The sequence below is a fragment of the Vanacampus margaritifer genome, chromosome 6 (assembly GCF_051991255.1).
Source record: "Vanacampus margaritifer isolate UIUO_Vmar chromosome 6, RoL_Vmar_1.0, whole genome shotgun sequence".
Lineage (NCBI taxonomy): Eukaryota > Metazoa > Chordata > Actinopteri > Syngnathiformes > Syngnathidae > Vanacampus > Vanacampus margaritifer.
Window position 1 is genome coordinate 5054486 of NC_135437.1, and position 24153 is coordinate 5078638.

Genomic DNA, 24153 nt, shown 5'->3' on the forward strand with positions numbered 1-24153 from the left:
TAAGGTTTTATAACCACATATACAGTATATGTATACATCTAAAGATCAAACAAAGTTTAGTTCCACCAATGCCATTTAGAACAGCCAGGGAGTGGAGTTGGGGTTCCGGAATAGTTGGCCATCGATGTATAGTTTATCGACGACCATCGCAGTCCGTTTACCCTCCTGCCTATTTTGTTTCATTATAGGAAACAGTACCTTTCGCCGCTCATTAATCTCTCTCGGGAATTGGTCGTTCATTCCAAATGAGGTCCCTTTAAGCTCCCGTCCTTTACTTTTAACAAATTCTTTCTGTTTAAAATGCTCAAACTTGGCGATAATAGGACGGGGTCTGTTGCCCCTAGGGGCTCCAAGCCGATGTACCCGGTGAAAAGAGATGTTATTTACCGACTCCTGAGGAATTTTTAACGACGTCGTCATAATTTTTTTTATCTCAACCTCTGGATTGTCAGAGGTATTCTCGGATATTCCTGAGAATATTAAATTCTCCCGCATGCTACGGGATTGAATATCCAGAACAGTTTCTTTTAGCGTTTTATTTTCCTTTTTAACGGTTTCTAACTCGGCTGAAACGGTCACGAGTGTAGAGTGTAACTCGGCATTGTCTCGTTGGAGCTCACTTACTTGTTGGCTGAAGAATTCCATACTTACTTTCAATTCTTTGACGTCCTCGCTGATTAGGGAGAGGACCTCTAATTTTTTATTTATGGACTCCAGCATACTGACCGAAACCTCCGTAGTGGCTAGGTTCTCCGTGTCCGTCGCTGAATCATTTTTCCTCTTTTTCGAAGGTTTTCTCGACAGTTTCTCGACGGAAGGATTCTCCATCGCGCAGCTGTAAAAATATGCGTCGATGAAGCGTTCGAGGTCCTCCACGTTGGGTGGTATTCCAAATCTGTCGGATGAAAAAGAGAGGGGGGAAAAAAAGAAAGGCAAGATATATGATGGTTAAATTTGGATTAGTTTAGTATAATAGAGCTAATTCTATCTTAGCAGCAGGGCGCCGCCATGTTGGGGTTTCCCGGTCTCGCTGTAGGTCTCGCGATAGTCACAGCATCTCGCGCATGCGTCCCCTGAAAAAATATACCTAAGACTTTGGTCTTTCATCTGATATACAGTTTGTTTATATATGATGCATTGATTCCAAGAAATATATAAAAGTATAAAAAGTGATACAACAAGCCCCGGTCTCCGCACACAAAGGAAAATTATGTTGTTTTTTAAATGTGAATTTCATATACTGTATGTACTGTTTATACTAGAGTTAATTCAGAAATATTAAAATCAAACTTATATTTTGCAATTGGCATGGCGTTTTGGTGGGTGACTGGGATTCTCGACAAATAAATTTCATAGTGGATCATCACACCATAAATTGGATTCAGGTGTGTTGGGTTGGGGATGAAGCGGGCTCGCGAGGACCGCGACTCAGCGATCCCCTGAGTTAAGTATGTTTGGGAGGAGCAATGAACAGGAAAGTGAATAGGAAATAAATCTACAATAAAGACTGAATGACCTTGAATTTAAAAGACGAACGGTAGAGAGGTTACGTGTACAGTACATCCAGTTTAACGGTTAAAATGTACACTTCAGCAAGGATGTAGATTCTGGACACCTTTACGCAAACTAACTTCTTCCGCCGCTCCTGCTCCTCCTCTTCTTCAACCCCCCCCCCCTCCTCCTCCTCCTCCTCCTCCTCCTCCTCCGCCTCTTCCTCCTCCTCCTCCTGCGGCACCACGAACCGAGCTGAAACGGGACACTTTGAGCTCCCCAAGCTTGTGGGCGCATCCTGCTGCGGTGTGCTCCCATTGTTAGTGCGCCATGCGCCGATGCCGGACAGGTTCACCCGTCCGCGGTACCACCAAGCGGCCATTTGCACGTTCGTCCTTTTGCAGTTGAGCGAGCGAACCACACAATAGCAAGCTCAGTCGTGTGGAAAGGAGTTCAGCGCCCGGGACGGTAAGTTCGAATGATGTTAGCGGTGGCGTCATAGTGGAAGTTGGAATGTGTTCCTTGCACTTCAATGCAAAGCTGCGCTTTTGTGCTTGCGTTTTTTTTTTTTTTTTTTGCATTAACGTGCAATTTGAACAAGTCAAATCGAATTGAAATGCGCGTTCATTTCTACAAAATTACAAATCTTTTAGCTTCGTTTAACTTCCTCGCATAGTCGCATGTCCTGTGGAATATAGGCTACACGAGTGTGTGGGATTCACCCCCCTCCTCCCTGCACTCTAACTGCAGAAGCATTGCAGTGACACTTATCTATCAAACGATCATATTCATAATTAGTTTAATTTTAGCACTTGTTTTATGTATGATGAATATTTCAACCCCACATGCATTTCATACAACAAATTCTCGATTGCAATTTTCAAACTATCCCATCCAGTTAACTTAATTCCATTCTGTTTTTTTTTAACCATGAATGAATTATTGCTGATTTAGTCATAGTGCACAAATGAAATGACTAATCGTGTGCACGAGACTACTATTTTTGTTACTGCAGGAACAAAATGGGTAATTGCCCTAAACATTAAATGTAGCTCACGTTCCAGAGTACATGAAGTTCTTTAGGCATGAGCGTGGGTTCAGTGTCCACTCAGTGACAGTGTGATTGTGAGTATGATAGGTTGCCTGTCTTGATGATGAAAAATTAAAACAAGCCTGAAGGACTGAAGAGGTATTTTAAAAAATGAATGAATGCAATGTACCGAGCTGATACTGAGCAGAGACACGTGCACTGCTTTCCCATGTTCGGTATCCATTTCTGATTCTGTATTCCCGTTGGTTGTGAACACACCAATGAAAAAGTAAACAGACTTTTGGAGCTAATCCTTTTGATGCTCACTAAAATCAAGTCCTCTGAGATATGCCAAATATGTACAAGACTTACTTGAGTCTTTTTTTTTTTAGGTATTACCCATTGTTGAAGTTCTCAATCATTAGTGTGGCCTCAGCTCAGTGATTCCACATTATCATATATTGATGAATGGCTCGCGTCTGCATGTGTTTCTTGTTTTCCATTGGGCTTGAATTGATTTGGAATTGGTTGAACTTTCTCATAAGTTTAATTGAATTTAAGATTGAGGATGATCAAAGCTGTTGGATGCCAGCGCACTGCCAAAGCCACCATCAACAATTAAAGGGTTAACCTCCAGCAAGGAAATACCATCATATCCACAGAGAATTCAAATTGATGTTTAAATAGTTGATCATGATCTCTGCGAGGTGGTGATGAAACACCAACATTATGACAGGTGTGATTTATTGCTATAGCCTAATGCAATTTGCTTTCCTGGTTCTGAATGAGTGTCGCGTATTGTCACCATGTCCGCTGTGTCCAAGTCATACATTGACTGTAGACCCAGGCAAACATATGTAATCTGAGTACATCAGATCGTACTGTGCACAACGAGCTCTACTTGTCAGTATGCAGCTTTTGCCAAACTGCAGTGTGTCGTTTACACATTACAACTTAATGTATGGAAAATTGTATGTTTGCAGTGTATGGCATTTAGATTGTCAGTAAATCATCGAATATAGTTAAACTGTTCTAAATAGCATTTGCAGAAAAGTGCTGTATTTTTTTCCACCCTATCACTAAATTAATGCTACCTTTTCAACATGGTCTTCTTCGGACTTTAAAATAATGACTATTTACTTGGGGGGGGGGGGCAAGAAACATTTTTTTTTTAAAAAAATTACAAGGAGAGTCTGAGTACATTAAATCAATTTATTTACAAATAAACCCACAACGTCCAGGGTGGGAGACGGCCACTCAAGACCTGAGCCATTTCGCTCCTGCTGTGTGTTAGTATATTACTGGTGTCACATGGAATCGTCATACCTGCAAGACTGTCATTTTGAACATACCTGCAATGCAGTGTAGTGGCAAACAGAAAAAGTAACTATTTGTGTGTTTTTGTTGCCCCTGAGGCCAGGTCACTCTTGGAAAAGAGATTATTAATTGCAAGGAGTTTCTTACCTGGTTAAATAAAGGAAATTAATGTAAAAAGTGGCATGGCTCAGCTGGTCTCCCAAGCTGAAGGTCATGCGTTTATTCCTCAATGCGTGAGATTTTTTATTTTTTTTTATGGACTGGGAAAATTTACTAAAAACTCTCCTTTAAAATTTACTTAGAATTTCTAAATGAAAAAAAACTTAACTATTTTTTTCAAGTAAATATCACTCCCCATTTTTACAGTTTTTTATGGATGCTATTACAGCATTTTCACTTTTTTGACATTGACTAGGGCAAACTTATTATTTTGTCTTTCCTATTAATAATAATTGCAAAATCCTTGTTTCGAAGCGTCAGCTTAGAAAAATGTCTATTCACAAGGAGTTTTTAATGGTCACTTTGATTTGCAGCGAGCTACGGAGACTTAAATGAGAAAATGGAGTTGATAACTATTAGGGCCTTGATACGGGGCAAGCCATTCTGGGCAACTGCAATCACTATGTGTGCCAATAAGTTTCAGAGCAATCATACTGCCAAGAAACACATTTTGAGCCTCTACTGCATTCACTCTTGGTGTGAATTACACCATTAAACCTGAATGTTCTCTTTTCCGCCTGTTCCTTAGTTTTAAATAGGACCCATAATGATAAAACCAGCACGATGAATGCTCTTTCTTTTTGCTGTTTCTTAAGTCCTATATTGCTCAGGGTGACAAGGATTTTTTTTTAGAAGTAAAGTTAGTTGTGTGTCTAACGTTAAGAGCTTATTTTTAAAAAAACGCACCACAGACACATTTTTTCTTTATCCTTTTTTCTTTGAACTGTTCACCCAAACTGCCATTCACCTGTAAGTTTTCTTTCCTTTTAGTTGCCTCCACCAAATATTAAAAAGCGAAGGTTGTATTGTTTTGTCGTTAATCCTGGGGGGGAAAAAAAGTAGATAGAAGAAGAATTTTGGTCGATTGAGTCACAATTGTAATGGTTCCATCCTGTCTTCAATCTTGACGCACATTTTCCAAGAAAGCGACTTGACGAAAAACAATGATCATACCTTTGCATCCAGACTGCGAATGAATAGTGTTGTGCAAAGTTACCACTAGCTATTTTAACCATACCTCTACCCATTTGTGAAGGCAGTACATTACCAAATAAATTGGGAAAAATACAAAATATGAAGAAATATTGTTAAAAGGGGAAAAATTGGAATGATATGCATGAAAAACATAGTACCTCAATAATATAAAAATGTTGAGTGAGTTGATTTTTGTGACAAAATGAGTTCTTGCACTTAATGTTGGTTTCTTGTTCAGCAGTTTTGTCCCATCCTTGGCACAAAACTTGGTTCGATCCCCGCTCTCCCCAAGTCATGTGTCGTTGTGTCCTTGGGCAAGGCACTTCACACACATTGCCTCCAGTGCTACTCTCACTGGTGTATGGAAGGTGCGAATGTTTGGTGGTGGTAGGAGGGGTCGTAGGCGCACACTGGCAGCCTCGCTTCCGTCATCCTGCCCCAGGGCAGCTGTGGCTACTTAAGTAGCTTACCGCCACCACAGTGTGAATGTGTAAGTGCATGAATAATGTTCCATTCCATTGTAAAGCGTCTTTGAGTATCTGATTAAATAGAAAAGTGCTATATAAATCCAATGCATTATTATTATTATTATTATTATTATTATTATTATTATTATTATTATTATTATTGAAGGGTTTGCTTCATACCCTTGTTGTTGGGTTAGGACAGTGGAGAGAACTTGTAATTTGCATGCATTTTGTCCATATTTAAAGTAGCATTTTTGTCATACATCTGGTTAGAAAGTGCGTGGCCCCTACGTGGCCCCTACGTGGCCCCCAGGAGCACTGATGAAAAATTGTGACCCCGTCCAGCATTTAAAAGTTGCCCATCTAGAGACTTCATTTTACGTTAATATGGCCCATAACAGTGCTTAAAATGGTTCCACTGAATACTATTCTATTTTGCTGCTAGTCAAATAATTTTGGTTGGATTAATGGGAAAAATGTGACGCTGTCATAAATCTAAATTGTAAACATGTGCGAGGAGCTCGTAACTAGTGTGATTTACTTAGTATTATTATTTTTTCAGTGAAAACTGTAAAATTTAAGAAATGGTATAGTTTAGTAGTTTGTTGCATAGTATACGTAATACGAGACATGATTTATTTATTTTTATTCCTCACTGAAATGTTTCTCTTTCCTTGTCTATCTGTCTCAGATCTTCCATGATGCCATCACAGTCTCCCTCTAATGCGGCCTCGGCCTCAGAGGATCCCCATCCCTCCCTGGACACATCAGCACCACATTTGGCTCATTGACGTATTCCGCTCATTCTCCACAGTTGTCAGTCACTGACCCATCTAAACGCGCTCTTGCCTCACTCCAAGATTTTCTACTGATTTGCTGCTGGCTGCCTGTTAAAGCAGGTAAGTCCATTTTATGCTCTAATGGCAACATCAAAAGTCATTTAAATGTGACAGCAGGTTGCCTGACACGCTCCCTCCTCCAATTTTCTGGTTGTACTTCATTAGTTTGATGCCAAAGGACATCCATCGTCTACCATTGAAAAGGAGACTCGCTCTGAGGTGAAAGAGACCTTGAGGAAGCTAAAGACAGGCTATTGCTTAACTTGTTGACCTTTGACCTGGAAAGTACAATGTACTGTGCATCTCTGTCCTGACTCCTACCAAAAATAAACCCGGTGAAGAAGCCTGTTCATCTTCCTAACTTCAGCTAAGCTGCGTACGTTCCGGATGCTGCCATGCCCATCATTAGCAATGCTAACCACGACTTCAGCAATCTGTCCGTCAGTGACGACAGCAGTCTTGACCGCATCTTCACTGAGATTCCTGAGACTGAGACCATCAAGGTAGGAAACATTTTGCTGTGATTGCCCCTGTCAAATATGTTACAGATTTCCATACAAATATGCATACAAACAAGGAACTTCATACAGCATTTACCAACAATGAGTCTTACAAAAACATTTGAAAGAATCTAAAATTTTAAGTACTTACCTAGCCCTACGATCTTGCATGTTTGATTTTTATTGGATATCTTCCGAGTAGTGTCATAGCATCTTGACGTCAACCTATTGGATTGTGTCTTGCAATGGCCTCACCTCACTCATGCTACCTGTACATCAGAAGACTGTGAGAAGATTTGGAAAAGTCTCTTGCAAAACTACCACCTCACGCTAGCTCACATCTAAAGACAATTCTTTAGTGTGAGCCTACTCTCAGACTGAGATTTTACACAGACTGAATTATGCAGCCTCTGAACTGAAGAAAATGCTTGAAGCAATGGTAGTAATTACAAAAAAGACCAGCAGGTCACAGCAGAGTATAAGAGATCAACCAGGTCTACGTTGCAAAAGGCTCTTTGATTTGTGAATAATGATGAAATTTAGCTACATTCTAATGCTAACTGTTGCAAAACGGAAACCGACACAAATATTCTTTTTTTTTCCTGATGAAAGAAGAGACTAATCTTTCTTTTAGTAGGATCCATGTTTTTATAGCAATATACAATACAATACAATATTCTGTGGGCCTGGCAAAATCAATCAAAATCCAGTAAAACAAGAAAAAAAACTGAAACTGAAAACTGAAAAACTACAAGAAGAGTGAATTCAGCAGAATACGAGCATGGCTCAAATGATAAAATATGTATGTACAGTATATAATATATACAGTGTATAATAGGGGTGCGAATTGCCTAGTACCGCGATTCGATTAAATATCAATTAATCCCGATACAAATCTATAAATCGATTATTGCAATTTTTTTTTTTACTCAAATTGAGAAAATAGGCTACTAATCAGTAAACTTGTACTTGTACTCTACACTGTAAGATTTGTATGAAAATGTATTTATCTGAAACTTCAGGCTTAATACTGTGAGCCACTGTATTTAACAAACAGGTTGCAATCTGTTTCATGTTTGAACAGCACTGAAATAAAATATTATGGCTTAATGTTCCATTAATATAAGATTCTGCCATGCTTAAAGTGTGAACCCTAACCCTGAGTAAGACGTTTTGTTGATTATTTACATTAAAAAAATGATGTTTAAACATTGATTCGGCCGCATATTGAATCGATACGAGAATTGCGTACTGTAGCATTGCGATATATTGCCGAATCGATTTTTTAACACCCCTAGTGTATAATAATATATACATCACTGTTCTATTGTATAAAACATTTTTATCAGCATTTAAATAATTAGCAGAATTCATCCCACGCCACTATGCATAATCAGCGTGTGAGCTCTGTACTGAGCTGAACATCTGATGACTTGTTTGAAAGTTTCATAGATAATAAGTGAGAGATATCAATGTTAAAGTGCAGCTCCATTTGTTATATTCAGTAATATTATCTTGACATTTAAAGTGGTGAATCTCCACTCTATCGTGATAGAATAGAAAGGCTGGGCTTATATAAAGTTCTGATGGGAATTTTCACCATGGCCCGGTTGTTCAAAACTCGGTTATGTCTTTAACCACTGGTTAAGTAGATTTAACCGACCGTTAACATTAACGGCACTGTTATCTTGTTGTTTAAAACTCAGTTAATTTTAACCGGGCTTGGTTTGACATTGGTGATTATTCAGATGAAGAGTTATGTGCACGCTACCGCTTAGCAGTACTACAATGCCAAGTCTCATGCTGAGTCAGAAGAGAAAGAATAAAAATGTGTTTTTTAAGATGAGTTCTAAAAATGGACAGAGAGAGGGCTTGCCCAACATTTAGTGGGAGGTGATTCCAAAGAGAGGTTACCTGTAATGTTTCTTGTTTGCTTTCATGTCAATAATCAAACAGACAACAACACTGTGAATAGCAGCTAATTATTGACACTGAATTAATTTAAATTTGATATTATAATAATATTTTTTAAATTAAGTTTAATTTAAAACAGTAATTACAAATATTATTAATCATTACAAGTTTTAGATAAAAAATACACACATATTAGAAGTATGTAAATACAAAAACAAGACAAATAAAAGCAATTCTATCAAAAATATTTCACAAAAAATCCAAATCAGTCAAAAATACAATTATGTTAAACAAAAAAAACGCAAAGATAATATGAGAAACAAAATCAAACAAAAACATGCACTATTCTTTGCTATATTACACAAAATATCCACTGAAAATACACACAGTAGAAAAAAAATAATTATAATGAATTAAAAATAATAATAAATTGTTTCATAAAAATTTAATGTTTGTTTGGTTGGTCGTAAACCGAAAGTAAACAAAAAGAGGAATTGTGGGATATATCTGTGCTAACCAGTGCCGTAAAAGGCACAGTTAACTTTAACGGTGCCGTTAACTAACAGCGTGACTAACCATGTTTTGAACAACGCATATTTAACGGTCGGTTAGTTAACGGTGGGTTAAGAATTTAACTGACGGTTAGGGGTTAAACAGTTGTTAAAATCACAGAGAATTGAACAACCGGGCCCAGGTCTTTTATAATAACAACCAGGAGACTGAATATTCTCAGTTGAATTATTTACAGTATGCCAGAAAGATCGAGTAGACAGCTGTGGAGCCTTTTCTGCTGGATGCGGAAGAAGGTCTAATCTATTCAAAATAGTTTATACTGTTTTGGCCCCCCACCCACACGGTGAGGCGGCTCAGCCCATGTGAAAATGTGTGACCTGATGGTTTTAACTGTTTTCAACTGGAGAAGTGCACCAAAGTGAAAAATAAAGAGAAAGACACCAAGCCACGACAAGTCACAGAGCCGTGTTTCCCACAGCATGTTAATACTTGGGCGGGCCACCCAAGTAAACTGGCCACCACCCAAGAAGTTTTCAAGAAAATTTATATATGTTTAAAAAAAAAAAAACGTGTCGCGACCGGATATACTACATGTAATGTTAGTTTGCTGTCACTTTGTGGATCGTGAGGCTAGAAGAGAAGTAATAACAGGACTGTAAATCCCCTCGCCCCCCGCCAGAGTCTACCTACCTAAGTAGATTTCAAATCTGATTTCAACACTGCAGAGACGCGTAGCGGCGCATTTTTGCCGGTGTTTCCCATTCGGTCATGTTGCTCTCCTGTTTGTTTGCAAAGTAGCTCATCTATTGGTTGTTCGCTGTGTCACGTCACACAAAGACTGAAAGACTTGCGATAATGTCAAATGCGTATGATATTGTCATAAGGCCAAGACTGACCTAGAAAGATTACCACCTCACATTGAACGATCAAGATGACGGGAGCGCACTGAGACTCCAGTAAAACTCTCAAACTTAGTCAGGACTTTTAGTCTTTAGTCTGATCATATAGTCCAGCGTTAGTTGCTGTTTAACATTTTTTTGCGCGCGACATGACAAAGAGAAAAAGAAATGGAACAATTAAATTGAAGACAAGCAGGTTGACCTATCGCAGCAGCACCCGTGCGCTTTTTGATGTCGGATGTAACTATTACCATAATATGTAGTTAGCTAACTAGCTAGCTAAATGCCATTACATTTCCTGCTTGGCATTAAAAATATGTGAACATTAACTCAAGCTTTCCTTGAAGAATGGGCAGCCCAAACCATCGTCTATGGAGCTCCCAGACATGACACCACAAGCATGTTTTTGCTCTTTTTACAACACAAAACATTGCCACAATCAAAACCAGCGCTTCTCCCGCCATGATTTTTGTTGACTGTTTGGTAACTGTTACTGTATATCCGGCTGCGTTGACACGTTTATCATTGATTTGACAAGATTAGTGCCAGTGATCATAAAAGACGGGATATAGTGATATGATTGTAATATATGTCATGTACAGTGTGGTGTTGCAACGTGTCAGTGTTCTGACCGAGACAGGGCAGGATTTTGTGTCAATAGTGTGACATAGAGACATTGTAAAAGACCAAATTTGTCTTGTAGTCTGATCCAGGCATAAGCCTGAAGCAAACACAGCACCCAAGCCAATTACATGTACTGCTGCAGGATATAGAAACTAATAAAAACAATATAGAAACTAATAAAAACACATTGTTTAGTAAAAGAGGAGAGTAGAACGAAGAAGTGCAGGACACAATTATGCATTACTCTTATACTGTGTCCACTGAATGGCAATTGCATCAATCTGAAAATGGGGAGAAAAAAAGTATTTCATTTCCTTACTTGCAGATAATCTACTGCAGAGGCAACCCCCTTCTGCTTTGCACACCTTTACTGCAGCAACAATCTCAGCTATCTCTGATTCACTGGCTCTGCCCAACCAGGAGGCAAATGCATGTCTCTGGTACTCAAAAGATACTTTACAATCATAATATGTTCTATCCAGCCCCACCAGTCCTAACAGTTCTAAACAATTCTGATTAGTATTATGTTTGTGGAATATAAATTAAGTGGAAAAATCCACCCATTTTTATCCATCTCATGGTTTGGCCACTATGGTACTTGCTGTCGCCTGATGACCAATTACGGCTCAGCTTCAGAAGACAAGTGAGTCATGGTTGGTCAACTGTGATGTAATTTTCAGTTGACAGCAAGTGGGAAAATGTCCCCTCCCCAAGATGGATAAAATGGATTGATTTTGCTGCTTAACTCATATTTTACTAATGCAATACTAACCAGAATGTTGTGTTTAGATGAGAGGGGGCACATATTACATATTCTTGTAAAGAAAATGTTGGTGTTGACTTCTCCTTTAAAAGTTGTCACAATAACTACATACTGTAACTTGGTTAAAACAGATCAAATGTTGTGTTGCTCATAAATATTTAGATAATTAATCTCTTTTTCTACTCAACTCTGGAATGTGCAGGAGTTTGCTATCTGGAAAGTACAGGCAGATCCAGCATCCCTTTAAATTTCCAATAGTGCGATCAATGGTGCACATGCCAATGATTGTTTGACTGATGGGTGACAAGTTGTGCCATCAATCTGGTGGCTTGGCATATCCTTGATCTCCTTATGTTATACTGCATCTCCAATATCTTATTATTCCAGGCACATACAATACCTATGTGTTGCAGATGTAAGAGTTAAGGTATTACAGTGATAGGTATAAGAGTAGATGAGTTGTGCACTCCACTGGGAAAGCGGGCTCCCAAATCGAAACGTGATATTGTTAATGGTTCAGGTACCGGAAAGATGTTTGTGAACGTGACCTAGCGCACACATCCGAGTAGACTTTTGTGCCAATGGCGCATGACAGAGCAGCCAGGCATCAAAGTCTTCATGACCTTCATCATCTTGCTCGCACAGCACGCCAGTCTTATTCTATTATGAAGGTAATTTTTGAAAAATGGACTAAACGCAAGTGCGAACAATTCAGCAGGTGAAGAACATTTCAGAAATCTCCAACTTAGGCTTTTCTTCAAGAAACCTTTTGACCAGCAGGCATATTTGTGGATAAAATCCGTTATAATGATGAACACGTAGGTGTATTTTAAAATAAAAAAAACTGTTGTGCTCAAGTAACTTAGGTATTCCCCATCGTATTCCTAGGCGCCTTCCTTCAACTTTCATCTTTTAAAATGATTAAGCATGTATGAATGATACACAATGTCAAGTTAGAACCATATTTAAATCTGTAAATGTTTTATATTTCTGATGGAGTTGTTATACAAGTCATAAACTTTTCCGCAGGGTGTTTACTACCAAAGGGCTCAGTTCATCCGTCAGCCGGAGGATCTCGTCTCCGTAGACCACCGTTTGCTGGCAGTGATCAATGTCGGGGGGAACCGCTACACCTTCCCTTGGACCACTCTGCAGCAGTTCCCTCTCACTCGACTTGGCCGCTTGTGTGGCTGCAGGTCACCTGAGGACATTGCCAGCGTCTGTGACGACTATGACGAAGCGCGGAGGGAATTCTTCTTTGATCGCTCGCCATCCGCCTTTAGGGTTATTCTCAACTTCTTGGCCGCAGGTAAACTTCGCCTGCTGCGGGAGATGTGCATCCTCTCCCTGCACGACGAGCTCACCTACTGGGGCGTGGAGATGGCGTACATGGAGCGCTGCTGCAAGAGGAAGATGTACACACGAATCGAGGAGGTGCACGAACAAGAACGGCAGGAGGAGGAGCGCAGGCAGAGGAACGCCATGCAACGTGTTCCCGTGGAGGAGACGACGTACCAAAAAGTTATGAACTGGCTCCGGGATATGGTCGAGAATCCACAGTCTGGCTTACCGGGGAAGATCTTCGCCTGCCTGTCTGTCATCATGGTAGCAGTGACTGTGGTGAGCTTGTGTATCAGCACCATGCCTGACCTCAGAGAGGAAGAGGACAGGGTGAGTGTGTTACACAACATCAACATGCATTAAATATCCAGCCCTGTGCAACTTGTTCAGATCACCATTATATTTTCAGCAATTTTGTAATAACCATATTAACTGAAAAAAATGGACTCCACCAAAGTCTTTTCTGGAAACAAAAGCTGTGTGTTTTGCGTGTGCATGTGTACACGTGCATTTTTGCGTGTGTGAGCACTGGGCATGAATATCCCGTGAACTGTCTACCCATAACAGCGTGGATAACGAAGCCTCATGCTCACTGAGGCCTGTCCAGTATCTGTCAGTAAACACTGGAGAAATAATGAAATGGCTTCACTGTGTCGCTCACAAAAGGAACAAGCACGCATGTAAATGTGCACATTAGCAGAACCATCAAGTCACATAAAAGCAACTCATAAACACCCAGATTTTGGCACATTAAGGGTAAAATAAATACGCAATATTTAAATTAAGTCTAACATGACTAGCCCTTGAGCTAACCTTGTAGGAAAGCAAACAGACGCACTAATGTCTCAGCAGAAATTAAAAATCAGATGTGTGAGAGTCAAAGTGGGTGTACACGCAGGACACCGGCTCTGAAGTTGTCAACAGCATATATTTTGGTATGAGCAGACACATAACGCTAGAGGGCTGATAGCAGCAGGGTGTGATCCAGGAGAATTTAGTGAGGCTGCAGAGGACCTTATTTTCCAAAAGGCTTGAAAATAAGAATTTCTAGTTTGATCCCAGGAGGAGATAAGTGGCTGGTCAGGAAAAATGATGAAGAAGCTCGGACAAAAGATTTGTGCATACACAAGTCTGATTGCAGGGATGTTGAAAACCTTTGCAAGATGTTGTCGGCATGATGGAATTAATTTGCAAAGAGGATAAAAACATAGTGGAGTGATGCATTGTGGTAGATTATTTTGTAAACAAGGCTGGAAAACAGATACAGAGGCAATCAAGCAGGACATATTTCCTGAAAATACGGTGTTTATGCTTCCATTATCAAGATTACATTCCGTTGAGAGGAATTGGGCGTTTCTGTTTGTGGTCGTATCAGGTAAACACAACAGAAGAAAGACGGTGGTGCATTATGGGAGAAATCAAGCTGTCCTCGGGGGGCTACTGAGCTCCATTGAGACCAGAGCACCTACCCATCAACCCTTATTCACACAGCACTTTATTTAAGATACAGTAACGACGTGTTTGGGGACGATTTATTATACCACTGTACATACAGTTGCCTAAGGACATGGGGGGGATTGTGATCTACCAGTTAGTAGGAAAGTGAGACAATTCCATGCGTTGGCTTTTCTATGACTTGACTTGTATTTCTATGACTGAATTGATTTGCCTTTATGTTTTCCCAACATTCACTCATTCCCATATTATCCAGCTACTGAGTGAAGCCTGGTGGTAGCACTGAAAGTCTTCCTGTCATCTTTAATTCAAATGTTCCATCTCTGTGCTTCTCCCTGCTAGAGAGGGGCCAAAATTCTCTCATACGCTCATCATTAACCTGCCCGAGTCTGTTTGTGTGAAAGTGTAAAAAGGGAAGGATAAAGTAAGCCGAAGATGTCGGAAAAGTACAGTGAAAATGGGATATGCGTGAGAGAATGAAAATGAGAACAACATGAACTAAGTATGGAGCTTTAAAACGAGTGCATCATAGAATGAACTTTTTGCCCCTCATTCTCTTCCTGCATTTTCTCGTGCTTATGCTTGTCTTCAGCTCATAACTTCAATCACTTTGTGATCTCAGAATTTTGGGGGCAGCCCTTTCTTCGGTCCAACCCCTGTCTGACTTTTCTCATCATTGCTCTTAATGTAAAATCTCTACAGCCTTTGTAATGGATTATTTGGATTTTGTCTAGTTGCCAACATACTGTTGGAAAGCAGAGCCCTTCCCTAATGTGCTCCGTAATTGCAGATAAGATGTGTCAGGTTTACCTGTTAGACATTTATTAAACACATGAAACTTTGATATATGTCAGAAAGTCAAAACACTGCATGGTAAGTGATTATCAAATCAAAGTAGGGAACAAGATGGGAGAAGAACTTCAGGATGTTTTGGAAGTCTGCAATTTGTTTGAAAAACAAAAAAATCCAGACATTGAAGAAATTGAAATGTCCTTGTGTATAAAGTATGTTAATGGATAAAAACAACAACAAATAACACATTCCACCAATATTTATTTTGAACTTGCAACCAAACAATATGGGCTCATGCAATTTCTTACATATACCATGTTCCCTCACTTTTCGCTGGTGATACGCTCCAAGCCCGCCGCAATAGGTGAATTTTCAGGAAGTAGAAGTTAACTTTTATTTATTTTTTTACTATAGGAGGGATTTACGCCTCTTAAGCCATTACAAACCCCCACAAGGCTCCCTCCCTTCTAAACTCTTGTTGCTTGTAATAAATTCATCCGTCCATCATCCATACCGCTTATTCTTACTATCCCAGCTGTCTTCTGGCGATAGACGGCGTACACCCTGAACTGGTCACCAGCAATAGATTTAACTTTTTAAATGCAAAATGTGGAATAAATACCAAGCTGCTGATTATTGGCTGCTTTCATAAATTAATGTGAGCAGATACGCACACTCCACACACTGGCAGCACATGAGGAGGAAGATAACAAGACGTCATCTTAAAGCAACACAAAGGAACTTTCAGTTCACGTTGATTATGTCGGCACCATATGGAAAAATGTGGTATTGTTATATCTGAAGGAAGACCACAAGCGCATTGCGTCATTTTAGCTCACGGCAGCGAGTATAATCCGGATCAATGTTGATCCTTGACTGTCCCGTCATCCTGGGTAGGTTTTGACTTATGCCATAAAGCAGTCAACACATTTGTAGTTTTTTGTGGGGCAGTGTTCCTACCATGCTCCTCAAAGTTGCGTACTGCCAGTAAGAATTATACAGACCACCTCAGGCTATGGCAAAGGTACCATTCAACTAGTTTTAAATTGATGTTTCATCAGAAGACTTATGAAAATATTTGATTAAGGTTAATTCTACTTTAATAACTACGTTCAAGTTGTTTTTTGACCGTTCCAAAAATGGTCCCACCGTTCTGGGAAACTCCCGAAAATCCCAGTGGCCAGTCCACACCTGCTTACCTCAACTAGAAAATGAGTTACAAATGTCACAAATGATCACAATTGAAAATCCCCGAGTGAATCCAACATAACCAAACTGCAAAGTAACAAGGCAACACTGTAATAAACAATGAAAAAAAGCTGGTTTAGCGCACATAGTATACTTTGCTGTGGTCCTTTTTAGATTATGATTGTCAATTCACAAAAGCATTTAATGTACAGATAAAAACATTTCTTACATTAACAATACAAAACTTTTTAGCCAAATAACCATGGGTGAAAGGAGACACCGTACTGTAATAGAAAACTCATAAGTGAACCAATACAACATTTATTAAGAGTGAAAAGTGACAAATTTGTTCAAACAAAAACTGTAATTTAAAGGTGAAATTTGGTAAGTTTCCGAGTGGAAAAGAAAGAATATTCTGCCATTGCACCGCATTGGAATGTAGAAGGTTATTAGGTTATTTTTGTCAGAGGAAAACACAAAAGGCCAGATGTTGCCAAAAGCTGTTTTCCCTTCTGCACGGGCAGTTGTCTGTCTGAAGGTTACATCAGTATCAAGTTGGAACGAGTCTCACAATGAATCTACTTTCAGTTTGGCTCCTAACAATTCACAGATTTTCACAGAGAAATACTACCACAAATGAAATTTGAAAGTTCACAAGCTTTGCCGCTGGCGCACACATTTTCACTTAGACACTTCGTTTGGGATGAAGGTCAATGTACTGAAACCCAGTAGTATTTTATTGCCACTTCTGCTTGGTTCATTGGCCATTTTCCATGTGAAGACCAAGATTTGAATGATTCCTGGCTCGTTTCTTTTTGCTTGATGAGCGTGTCTGGATGTGTCTAATAATATCTAGATAGCAATTAACTTTATGAAGTGCAGTCGTACCTTTTGCAGTCAGTCACAAATCATCACAACAATGTGTTGCTAATAGATTATAAGACACAACCCTTAAGATTTTTTTTTATTAAAGTAAATCATTAAATTAAAACCAAATGTCTATGTGTCCTTGGTTGAAGACATGTTTTATATACAGTAGCTTCATATTATGTCTATCTCAGTACTTTAAATACATAGTGTTTTCCTCTCAAAGTGGTGTGCGTGTGATGCTAAGATTGATTAGAAAGTACTGTGACTGCTGGGCTAAGACCCAGCACTGACCCCACTAAGCTTTTGCAGTAAAATCTCAGACAGGATGTCTACAGTAGATTGGAAAGAGTGGGGAAGTGAAATTGTCCGGCGGAAGTCACACATGGCTTATCTACTTCAGTATGGCGATGTTTTTTTTTGCACACATTTCATATCTCACGTGTCAGCTGAGATACATAGCTGGACTGTCATTCTGCTTCTGCATACTGCTCTCATTCATCTTTTTAATATTCTCACCCAGTGACTGTGTCTTTTAAGACTTCCCTATCAGATTTGCTCTTGTTTTGTAATTTGGTCATATTCTGCCCTGGGGAGTAATTGAAGTGGCCATTTTTGTCCTTAATGCTGTAAAGTGAAGTAAGGTTTGCTGTTCAGTAATGACGCTCCCCAGTAAATACCTCACGAGAGCGAAGGAGGGTGAGAATGAGAAAGTAGAAACCCAAGATAAGATGACATCTGCAGGAGCAATGTTGAAGTCAGTCTGATGATGAACATTTAAGATGAACATTAGCGATTTTGGAGGGATGAATGTTGGCCAATAGACTTTTGTCCATGTGCTGTGCTGTTCATTATTTTTTCATGTGAGGGATTGAAAGAGGACTTAAAGGAAGACCAGGGACAGCAAGCAAACAAGTAAACAGGGAAAAATAAAAACACAACAGAGGATCAGACATCAAACCAGACATGAAAGCTTCCTTTCTTTTCGTCCTCATTCTTCTCATGACTCAGGGAAGTTGTTAAAATTTTTAAGACTGTCTGACGGTAATGAAACTGGTAAGAGGATGAGGAGGCACTCACACGACAGACCACACAAGTGCCAAATACTGTATGTAGATTGTTGTTGAGGTGGAATGACTTAAATTCATCGTTAATTTGCCCCTTTAAAAAGAAAATGAATTGGCCAAGAAAATGTGGTTGAATTAAAATCCTTAGTAAGACAGCCGTAAAACCCAAAAGTACATTTTAATAAAGTAACTTGTAAATCACAAGTTAGCATATCTTATACCAATAAAACTCAATCACTCAACTCAACCCAACTCAAAGATAATTTTATAGCAACTTCGTTGTTATGAGTATGGTAAAAATTTGGCGCGGTGCTTGAGGGCCCATATCCTGCATGTTTTGGATGTTTCCTCCTCCAACACACCTGATTCATCATCAACCTCCGCAGGAGCCTGATATTGATCCTGATCATTTGAATCAGATGTATTGGAGGAGGGAAACATCAAGAACATGCAGGATAGGGGTGCTCGATGACCGTCGGGGTGACTCCTGCTCTAGAACTATTTGGAAATTAAAAGATATAACTATATCTTATAATAAATAATTAACTTACTTAGAAGTAAAGATTTTTGCACATAAAAATAATTAGTAACATAAAGTGTTCTCCTTTGGGGTCATAGTAAGGATATGATCACAAACACAAACCATTCACTTAATTTTAAATAAAAACGTATATCCTGCTAAAAATAAATAAATAATTAACTGGCAACATTACCAAGCTACATGGTAGAAAGGCAAGTGCTTTGATCGAGCTCTTTTTTTCTTTTTTTTCTTTTTTTGCATTGATGCTACTTTTTAAATGTATTTTAAAATCTCATTTTCACCCTTGAAGAGCCTTCAAATACCCAACAACCCCAGTTTTCCTGATGCTTGTGCCTTCAGTGGGCGAATGTGCTGAAAAATCATGTTAAGGCACTTTGAGTCGCTTGAAGGTAGAATGGACTATACGCACAAAGCTTGTCCACACGTATGAGTGCACCCAACCTTCCGGTGCGGGGAGACTTCAGCGGAGCGCACTGTTAATGTGATGTAAAACTCTAAGCCTAAATCTTTAACCCACTGAAAAACAACAGAAGTCGCTCCTTGCTTTAACACTATGTCTATCAGAATTTTGAAACTACTAATTAGATCACCCAGAGCCGTAATTTTAACGGCTTGAGCTCTGGTAATGATGTAATTGCTTAAAATTATTATTACACGTAAATATAAGCCGTTTGAGTAGCTACTAAAGCTATTTTTTATTTTTTTTTAATGTAAATTATGTATTGTAGCTCCTCTCTCTGGACTACTGGAGTCCTTACAGTACCCCCCTACCCCCTACCAGTCAGACGGTAAAGTTGAGGTGTTGGATATTTCAGATGGAACCTGCCAGCTAACTGTTCATAACTTGTTCATTTTCCTTTTTTATTTTTTTTGATTGTCTTTTTTATTTTAATAATACGTTATTGGCTAAGAATAGTTTATTAGTACATTTACATGATATAATTAATAGGGAGTAGGACTAGATAAGTTATTGTGCTTCCTACTCCTTTTGAACATGTAAATTATGACATTGATGAATTATTTTCTTTCTTTAAATTTGTATTTTAACTTTCGACTTAGATTTTGTAATGTGTTAATATGTTCAATAAACCAACTAACCAGCTAACAACAACAACTCTCTGGTCTGTAGCCTTCTCTTCGGCCAAGTCTTCTCCTCTTTGCCGACGGGATCCGACGATCTCTGCTTTGTCAATATTTTGAAGCAGATGTAATGCCTTTATTAGTATGTTTTTTTTTTTTATGTCAGCCCATGGTGCCATTTGTCTTAATGCCTTGCTGAAAAGTGGTTGATTTGGAAATCTGACAGCATTGTCAGCGGTGCAAGAATATTGACTCATATAAATATTTTTATGTTTTTTGATACAATAAAATGGCAGCATATGAATAATATACACACAGGCACATGAAAAGTCAAAACGCCAGAAAAGGCAGAAACATTAGATAATTTAGTAAACAGAGTAACAACACATCAAAGTTTAACCTTCAAAATACAGCCCTGTTGTTAACAAAAGGCGCCCTTGTGTGGTCGACAACTACAGTTATCCCTGCGAATGTTAACAAGTTACAACAACTGTTGTCTATGTGGGCACACAGCAAGCAATCACTCGGCGTACTGTCATCTCTCTTCTTCTTCGATGTCTTGACAAATGCGCGCAATCACACTCATAAAAAAAAAAAGACGAAAAAATACTACAAAACGCTGACACCTGCTCGAGGTTCTCTGAAGGAAAACAAACTGCGATGGCCACTACCGGAAAAAGTGGTGCCATCTGAGATTTTCCCCAAAATATGTCACAACTCTTTGTGCATAGAGTCCATAGCACTATACAAGTGGAAGCTACGCATATTAATTTAGAGTAATAATTATTGAAATTGAATGCTCTTTAAATACTTAGATTGTTTGAGTTACTGTATTCAACTTAAATGAATCATTGCAGTTGAGTTGAACATCAACAGGTTTTACGGTGAAATATATCTTCCTGTCAATGTGTTTCTGCTCTAGCACCGTCAGATTGCGCAGCCTGAGTGCGCAAAATTAAGACGCTTTCTGACAAACTTTGTGCCGCATATTTACCAACCATGATAAGTGAAGATGTCCACTTTGATTGTTTAAACACGGTTGACATGAGCAGACAGCAAGTTGAGAAAATAAAATGTAACATTAGACACATTCTGGCAGTGGGAAGAGAGGAAGGATGAGATGAGAAAGCTATTGGCAGCCACTGAGGCATTAGCAGTCGCAATAATTTACAGAGTAACATGACCTTTCTATTGTTGCAGATTGTATTGTTATCAAATGCGAGTTGTGTGGTGATTGTGTGTCACTGTTGTTTGTCACTTTTTGAAGTGTTGCATAATAACTAAGAAAATGTTTTAAAACTCCTACCACATATTTCTTTAGTATCTGAAAAAATGTGTGTGGGTAAATACTAATATCCAGACTGTATCAAAGATCAAACACGACATAGACATATCATGTGAATACTCAGGCGTTCCCTGTGTGTTTGAGGATGTACATAACTCTGTTTGACAGTATCAGTGTGCAGCAGATTTCATGCCTTATTATAGCCTATCTGGTTATGAGCTGTATTCTTTCCATCCATGGCTGCATGGCTGCCAAGTGGGATTATGGGAGAGAACAGCAAAGTATGAGGTATTTATCTTGTCTGTGCCAGAATAGGATTGGACAGCTAACACAGTGCAGACGTGCAACACAATGCAGTGGAGATTCTTAGATCAGAGTGTTATGAGAGCAGGTAATGTCTATTATTAGTGTTTAACTGTTTTTATTGGATACACTATGAACTTAATATGACCCTGACAGACTTTGACAAACAGCCATCACAGTTCACAAGGAAAAACATTACTTTTGTTGGGGACTATCAGAACAATGAATGATTATAAACTAACATTTCATTTATATTAATATTATATTAATATTTACTTGAAAAACCTAGTAAAGTTTTTTTCAGTCATATATTCTAAGTACATTTTACAAGGAGAGTTTTGAGGACATTTGACCAGTTTATAAAAATAAAAAAAAGTTTAATAAAAAATAAAAATCTAAAAAGCTACTCAAGGATAAAGAACAAAACCACAACCTTGGGAGACAGCCACTCTACCACCTGAGCCATGCTGTGTGTTAGTATATTGATTGTGTCTGGCAGTGGCGTGCGCAGACATTTTAGGGGGCAAGTGTTCCAGGGGGAAAAGGGCACTTTTGTGCATATGGAATACCTTGTTGACAATTCCGAGATGACGTCATGAGTCAAGATGGCAGTCAATTTGGTCTTTTGGTAAACGGAATCTATCCGCTCATTGAAAAGCATTGGATTTTGGATCGTTGTAATTTAATTTGTGAGGATTATTTTGATTTCAAAATGTGATGAGATGTTGTTTGACTACTATAACAATCAGTGTGGCTTGTATGATAGTCACAGGCAAAATACAAGTAAAAAAAAACATTACACAAACAAATAATAATAATAATAATTCTCCACAACTAGTTTTAATAACAGCCTATCAGGGCAACATGACTGCAAGACTTGTAGCATAGAAATAACTTACAGTAACTTATAATTTACAGTTTGTACAAACCCAATTCCCCAAAAGTTGGGACACTAAACAAATGAATAAAACGGCATAAACGAAATTTACAATCAGCATATTTTTCCCTTAAAATCTTCTCAGTTTAAACTGACCTGTCATCTATCTATGTTCTATTCTGGACAAAATATAGAAAATTGGCACTTCCACATAATTGCATTCAATTTTTATTCACAATTTGTATAGTGTCCCAACTTTTCTTGAATTAGATTTGTACAAAATAATAGCTAATATTTTAGCTAATAATAGTTTCATGCCTGCTGATTTAGTACAAACCACTTAACAATAAAATGTGAACAGCTTTTAAGATTTTTTTTTTCTAAGGAGAGCTCAGTATTGTTTCGATTTGACATCATCATTGCTCTCCTTTTTAAAAAAAAAAAAAAAATTAAAAAGTTTTTTTTCTCTTTTTTTTTTTTTTTTTAAATATATATACATATATATACATATACACACACACATATATATATATATATATATATATATATATATATATATATATATATATATATATATATATATATATATATATACACTTTTTTTGTATGTGCGTGTGCGTGCGTGCGAGCGTGTGTGTATTCATCGGTTCACCTAAAGCCCATTAAAAAAAATCCCATACTAATAATATAATATAATAATAAATTGCCAAATGCAGAAACATCAATGTAAGTTATCACGATGTAGTGGCTCTCGCTAACAGACAGAATTAAGTAACCAGAATTAGGTTAAAAAATTCTATATACGTAGACCATGTTTCTATAAATTCTGATATTTGGTTTTTATTTGAGGCAGATATTTTTTCCATTAAAATGTGATTTATGAGGAGGTTAGACCATTGGTCGATATTCAGAGTTTGTTTATTTTTCCAGTTAACAAGAATTGTTTTTTTAGCGATAGTAAGGGCTACAAGTGTAGATTGAAATTGTTTATGTGGTAAGTCAGTTGTTAGGTCACCTAGCAAACACAAGTTTGGAGATAAAGGTATCCTACAGTCCAAAATAGCGGAAAGTTTTTCTAAGACTTTAGTCCAGAAATACATAATCGGAGTACATAACCATAAAGCATGAACATAAGTGTCTGTAGTGTTTTGTAAACATTGGAGACAAATGTCGGAGTCTGAGAGTCCCATTTTCTTCATCATATATTGAGTAATGTATGTTCTGTGAATAATTTTATATTGGATAAGTTGTAAATTTGTGTGTTTTGTCATTTTAAATGCGTTTTCACAAACTTGAATCCAAAAGTCAGATTCCGGTGCTATAGACAAGTCTGTCTCCCATTTCGAGATGGGTAAAGACATTTTATCAGTATATGAAAGTAGCTTATATATTTTTGAAAGTTTTTTTGTTGTTGTCGGAGAAAGCTTGTTAATATCTTTAGCTAAAACAGGTGGTTGGAGCGTACCCCGAAGTGTTGGAATTTTTTTCTTTATCATATTTTTAACTTGTAGATAATGTAAAAAATTTCCATTTTTTATATTGTATTTTTGGAGCAAGGATGTATATGATATAAACATATTATCTGAGAAGAGATGGTGGAGATGTGTAATTCCTTTCTGCTCCCACACACCTAAATAAAAACGGTTGGTTGTTAAGTTGAAAGTCGGGGTTATTCCATAGGGGAGAAAGCCCACAGGGCTCCACTTGGGCTTTTGTCAATTCTAGTGCCTTCCACCAGGCAGTCACGGTGGCGGAAATCATTGGGTTTTTAAAACAATTATGTCGCTTGATGTTGTAATAAAGAGT

The 24153-nt window shown here is 38.3% G+C and overlaps 1 protein-coding gene across 1 annotated transcript in view; it reads left to right on the forward strand.

The window, feature by feature from the left end:
- The first annotated feature begins 1712 nt into the window (after positions 1-1712).
- Positions 1713-24153, forward strand: part of kcng4a (potassium voltage-gated channel, subfamily G, member 4a) — a 38529-nt gene continuing 16088 nt past the window's right edge. The window contains exons 1-5 of the mRNA XM_077567940.1: positions 1713-1959; positions 6191-6398; positions 6504-6557; positions 6680-6841; positions 12581-13222. Of these exons, the coding sequence (XP_077424066.1) occupies positions 6734-6841; positions 12581-13222 (750 nt within the window). The 5' untranslated portion in view covers positions 1713-1959; positions 6191-6398; positions 6504-6557; positions 6680-6733. The remainder of the gene's footprint in view (positions 1960-6190; positions 6399-6503; positions 6558-6679; positions 6842-12580; positions 13223-24153) is intronic.